At 38.5% G+C, this 6,000-nt stretch overlaps 1 protein-coding gene across 2 annotated transcripts in view; it reads right to left on the bottom strand.

The window, feature by feature from the left end:
• Positions 1–313: 313 nt before the first annotated feature.
• grm8a (glutamate receptor, metabotropic 8a) overlaps positions 314–6,000 on the bottom strand; it is a 167,027-nt gene continuing 161,340 nt past the window's right edge. The window contains exons 11-13 of one of the 2 annotated variants that reach the window (XM_039600685.1): positions 3,136–3,276; positions 2,830–2,939; positions 314–1,255 (exon numbers count right to left, since the gene is read on the bottom strand). In XM_039600685.1, coding sequence (XP_039456619.1) covers positions 1,243–1,255; positions 2,830–2,939; positions 3,136–3,276 — 264 coding nt within the window. In that variant the 3' untranslated portion in view covers positions 314–1,242. The remainder of the gene's footprint in view (positions 1,256–2,829; positions 2,940–3,135; positions 3,277–6,000) is intronic. The other variant, XM_039600684.1, reaches the window with a different exon arrangement.

Below are 6,000 nucleotides of genomic sequence, written 5' to 3'. Positions count from 1 at the left end.
CATGGCTTTCAGAAGAAACAGCAGAAACAACAAAAAGTATGAGATCACCGTTTCAGGAAAACACTTGGTAAATTTCACACCTTTTCTTGTAACATCTGTGCGTAGCAAACACCATCCTGTAAAAGGTGTGATTTGTCCTTTCACTTTGCCTTCAGCAGTATTGATTTCTCCTCCCCAACAAGAATGGATCTACTGTACTGATGCAGTTGACTGTTTTTTTAGTTCTCATGTGTTTCTGAAGGTTGGACATCAGGTTGTTGTCTCTAATATTTATCACTCAATAACTTGCACTCTCTTTTATCTTCTGGCCCATTTTCCCATCACCATTCCACTGAATGATGCTTGCAGAAGAAAAATAATAAAATAACAAACCCACTTTTTTTTCAAACTCAAGTCATTTCCTCATTTTTCAAAAGCATGACAACAAAATCTACACATTTGCAAAACATTCCTTTATTATAAATAAATCTCCTTTTTGTATAAAAACTGGCATGCTTCAACCATGGCATTTTACAGGTTCACAACCCAAGGCTACAACCCAGATAGCCAAGACAGGAGGAAACACACTCATCTCATTATGCAAGGGCGATCCATCAGACAACGGTGAGACAAGAATGAAAAAATTGTCACGACCACAAAAATACCTACAAGTAGAGAATAACAACAAACATGTTTGAGTCTCATAGATTTTCTCTTACATTTCTCTTTTTAAATATCTTTTAAAATGTAATTTGTTAAATCTCTTTTTCAGCCCCACCTTTTGCCCTTTAGATATAATTTCTACACATTTTCTGAGTTTTTTTTTATGACTTTTTCTTTTTTAACATTTTTATTTTCGTTTTTATAGGTTTTAATAGTTACTCTGTCCACCACAGTCTCCTATGGTACCACTTTTTTCATGTTGTTTCTTTTTTATTCTTTTTTAAAACAGGTAAGTTCATGGTAGGACCAATGAGCTGTGAACAGCAGGAAAGCAGGCACACTGACTGGCTGTTTATGTGGTCCCACCTCTGTGATTTGATGGGGAACAATACAAAATGTCTCATGCTTGAATTCCATTGGGCACTCTGTCCGTTTTCCACTTTTTCAGCCAATCAGCTGAGTCACAGCTCTTCCTTCCCCTTGGCCCTGCCCCCACAACACGTCCCCCCTCCTATTCAATCCCCCCCTCTTCTCCATCGTCATCTTCTTCCTCTATGGTCCCTTCACATGGCGTGATTACTGTAGCTGACATATGTCATCTTAGTTGATGAAGCTGCGTAAAAGGTTAAATAAATAAGATGAAGGAGCGTGCGTCGGGGGGAGAAAATTGTAAAAAAATAAATAAATAAAAACATAAAATAAAAACATGAAGGGAAAATTGGCAAAGAAATGTGACAAGCAACGGAATAAAAGTGAAGTGACAAATGCGAGGAATGGAAAAGGGCAGGGGAAAAAAACAAAGAAGAAAGACCAGTTTAGAAAACAGTGTCACATCAACAGTCCGCTGTAGTTGCTGGGGCTTTTTGTTAAACCGTGATGTCTTGTGTCCCCTCAAGCATGCTGCGGTAAATGTCAATATTTTTGCTGCAGAGCAAGCCTCTAACAGCACCACCGTTACACACTGATGGAATAGTTTTGGGGTTTTTTTCTCTCACTTGTTTTCACATTGCCTGAGACCGCCTGCATGATAGTTAAAGTAATAGTAAATCATAATAAAGCTAAAAATTGAAATTATAATAATAATAATAACTAGAACACTAACAAAAATGGTAAAAACAAACATCTAGAAACCCTAAATCGTGCCATCTTTGTGTTCAATCTGCTTCCTGGAACATCAAACTTTTTTCTAAACTTTTTGCAAACAGAAGCATTTAAATAGATGACTAAGCAGTTCAACCGTTTGCTAAATGAATGAACTGTGACCTGCTTTCCTCACTGATGCTAATAAAGTGCTGACAGAAGGGTAGGGCAAGGTTTGGCTTCACAGTTCTGGAACCTATTATACACGTGCACACAGAACTCACAAACTACACACAAACAAGTGTTAATAATTCCTTAGTATGCTCACGGGATTTCAGGCAAACGCACACACACGTGCAAACCAAGAGAAACCGATACGTGCGCACTGCAGGAGCCTGAAACAAAACCACCTCGATATAAACACTAAGCTACTCGTGCACACGCACATAAACCCTCCCTCATTTCATTTTATCTGCAAATTGTTAACACCGGGACACAAAACAGTCTCTAAGTGAATTTAACAGTGCTTCAAACTAAAACATGGTGAGTACAGCAGCCATGCAAGAAACACATTTTCAGTAAAAGAAAACAGTATCTAAGGTTAATGTACATGTGGAGGAATATTCTATTTGTTTGATTTTTATAGTGTTACTCCATCACAGCATGCGATTAACAAAATATAAATGGATCATCCACAAGCTGGGTGGTTGGTAAATTATTTGGTTGCTTCCAAATGAGCTCACATAAATGGCTGCCAGGCTGCTTCATAAACACATTATGCTATACTTGATGTTTTTCAATTACAGCTAACTCTATACTGATTCAAACCAGAAAATTAGCCTGAAAATGATGTGTGTTTTTCAAATCACATTACTAAATATTACTTTGTTGTTTTCTATTAATTTTGTCTCTGCTATTTGCTCATATTCTAGATTTCTTGACCAATCTACATGTATTTAACCTTGGTGATGCATTTTTTTTCAATACAAGTGTGTTGCTTACTAAAGAATTGATGTACAACTAAAAATTTATTTTTTCTTTTAATTGTATAAAGCTTGTCTCTTTTAAGTTTATATGTGTAGTTATAAAACTTTGGTGTTCTCTTACTCACTGTTGGTCTCCATGCTCTCACACAGTTCAGTCTTAACTTCTCCATTTGGCCGGTCTCCTCCCTTCTGAGTCAGTTTTCCCGACATGGTGGCTGCTGTCACGATCGCCTGCATATTCATTTATTCATAATGACAATTTTATTAATTATACATGAGGAAAATGGTCTTAGTATACCTACGTTCTTCTTCCTCCCTTTGTAATTCCCAATTTCATAAAAATATGTTCTGTTTAACATCAGCCAAAATCAAAATATATGGATTTGAGAAGCATTATGGAAACATATAAGAGTAAAGTCCACGTCACCTTGAAGCTCCGTTTTCGTTTGGGTACGTTCTGCTCGGGGTGGAAGAGGATGATGTAAACCTTGGGCATGTAGAGCATCCCCAGAGAAACAGAGGCAGACAGGCTCAGAGAGATGGTCAGGGTAGTAGTTTGTATATACATCTGCAATGAGAACGAGAGAAAGAGTCATTTATTACATTTCAAGTTGTCAGAAATAGTCTGTTTAATCATCCAGTGTCAGAATACATTTAATCAAAGGAAGACAGGGAAGTCAGTTGGGAAGTGGCGGGTGGTAAGGAAGTAGAGGGTGGTCTAACAAGGGTGATATGAGCAGAAAATTTGTCAAGTGACAGCTACGATGACACACAGGCTAGTATATAAAACAATAACATGAATGATGGCACCAATGAAGTTGCTTAATTGCCCATGTGCTGCAGAGCTCGTCTCCTTGTCTAAAAGTCTAAAGTGATTCTCTATGTTTTTGTCAGAAAACACTAGAGAAGTGGGTTTATGACATCAGTTAAGAAGATGGTGAGGAAAATTACACAAAATTGACTTTCAGACAAGTTTTCCTGAGAGTTTTGATAAGATTTTGTCTGATATCAGATACAGCTGTGAACTTGCTTTACTCTGTTCCCAATCTCGGTTTTGCAAGTGGATAACATCCACCTGAAACAGATATTCCTTGGGTCAACACTGGCCTAGCCACATTCTCATTTTACAAGAGTTTTTGAAGATTAGAGCAATGTCGAAATGATTGGTGAATCTTTAACTCTTCCACAGCGCTGGATTCTTTTTTTTTTTTCATTCGAGGAACTGTTCTTCATCGTGCAATGCCAATTACAGTATATATAATTCCAAAAATCTGCAGATAGCAGGATGAAGTTTGGCCTGTATGGCATTCTATAGGAGTAGAAGAGAAAACTTTAGATTTCAGAGACTGAGTTGTTGGCAAACTAGAGTTCCCATCCAAAAATAAAATCTGTGCATTTCTATATTTATTCAGTTGTGAGAGTGCCGAATTGCCATATAGACAGACAGGCATCCAGAAACTGTCCTAGGTGGCAGGTACTAGTGGACTGAAGGACAGATATGATGACATGTGCTTTAGGTAGACAGTCAAAATTGCTAAGTTCACCTACCACATTTAACTGTTCTATTAGAAAACAGTGAATCTGCTAAGTAAGCTAAGGTGCAATTATGATGAAACAGGAGGGGGAGTTCAGGCAGACACATTAACACTGAAAAATTCTGCAGTGGACTAAGCACTAGTTCTTAGTGGATCCTTAGGGAGTTTCATAGTGTAGTTTGGAGGAGGACAGATGTAATGACAGGCTTCACCCACAGCCCTGACACGGCTGACAACATCTCAAGACAAAGGCCTTATCAGGCAAGCAGTGTAGTGGAAGGACTGGTGAAAGTAGAGTGCAGTAAAAATGCATCATAGAAAAGTAGGAGACTCGTGGAGACAGAAGGGACATAGGAAGGCAAAAACATGACAAAAAACTGATGTTTAGAATTGTGGCAAGAAAGAAGATGAGAAGATTGTGCATCACAGACACGATGATCAAATGAGAAGGACAGAGTGACCAGTGAGACCACAGCAGTCACTGCTGTCAAGAAGTGCACACGAGGACTGAATCAGGCAGTAACTACAGCCTGACAAGAAGCAGAAAAACAACAGACAAAGTAAAGCTGCACAGTGTGGTAAATACCATGCTACAACTGCAGTTTTATTCAAAAAAAAGTGTTTGATCCAAAGCAGCTCATTTCATTTCACTGTGAGAACAAAAACACCTTTCATGCCATACATCTGCAACACACAATCACAATATGAATAATAAACAGAAAGCCTGACTTACACTCAATAATAAGAAGTCATTCGTTTAATATAACACTGCTGGAAAGAAAGCAACCAATCCAACATAGCAACATAGAAGTACTTAAAAAAACATACTGAATGCATCCATGAAAAATGTCCTGAAAATTTATAACAAAAAGCAGGTATACAGTTTAATTCGGTTTTATTGTTGGCAATAAAAAGCCTCTAGAACATGCAACTGGCAATTTGTCAAAAACAACTGGAACTGGAAATGTATACTACTAAAAATTAAGGCTAAGCTAAGGCTGGTCTCTTAGTCAAAAAGACCCCGGCTGTCTTAGCATACCCTTACTAGATAATTTTGTGTTTACAAAAAGTAAAGACACTAAAGTCTGGAGTGACACTGTCTTTAATAAGCAGCATCTCATGTCCTATTTCAGTTGATACAAGCTCTGGGTAGTAACGGAAAGAATGAAAACAGATACAAGCGGTGAAAGTGAGCTTCCATTACTCCTTCACATCGAAAGAAGCCAGTTAACGTGGTTCAGAGATCAGACTAGGACGCCTCCTGGATACCTCCTAGGTGACAGGTTTTAGGAATGACCAACAGGGAGCAGGCCCTGGGGCAGACCTGGGACACACTGGGGAGATTATGCCTCTCGGTGCGCTTGGGAACTTCTCTGTGTCCTCCTGGACAAGCTGGAGGAGATCGCTGGGGAGAGGGAGGTCTGGGCATCTCTGATTACATTGCTACCCCAGACCAAGATAAGTGGCATAAAATGGACTGATGGTGTTTCTTGTCTAAACAAAAACCTGACCAGATCTCTTGACTCTGATATAAAAATAAATCATTGATTGAAGGGGTTTAAGTATTAAACAGCAGCACAAATCTAATTAAATACTTTAGGTGATAATACCCGAGTCTCAGCACTGGCTTCTTAGATTAACAGCTGACTTTAAAATTGTCAATGACCTGGTGAAAGAAGCTCACAGAGACACATTAGTATTATATTTATGAATGTTTTCGTAGGCCCCTGATTAACACTAAACCCCTATAAGTTTGC

This window comes from Oreochromis aureus, linkage group 17, assembly GCF_013358895.1.
Source record: "Oreochromis aureus strain Israel breed Guangdong linkage group 17, ZZ_aureus, whole genome shotgun sequence".
Taxonomy (NCBI): domain Eukaryota; kingdom Metazoa; phylum Chordata; class Actinopteri; order Cichliformes; family Cichlidae; genus Oreochromis; species Oreochromis aureus.
The sequence above is the reverse complement of the archived record's forward strand: the minus strand, read 5'-3'. Positions and strand labels throughout refer to the sequence as shown.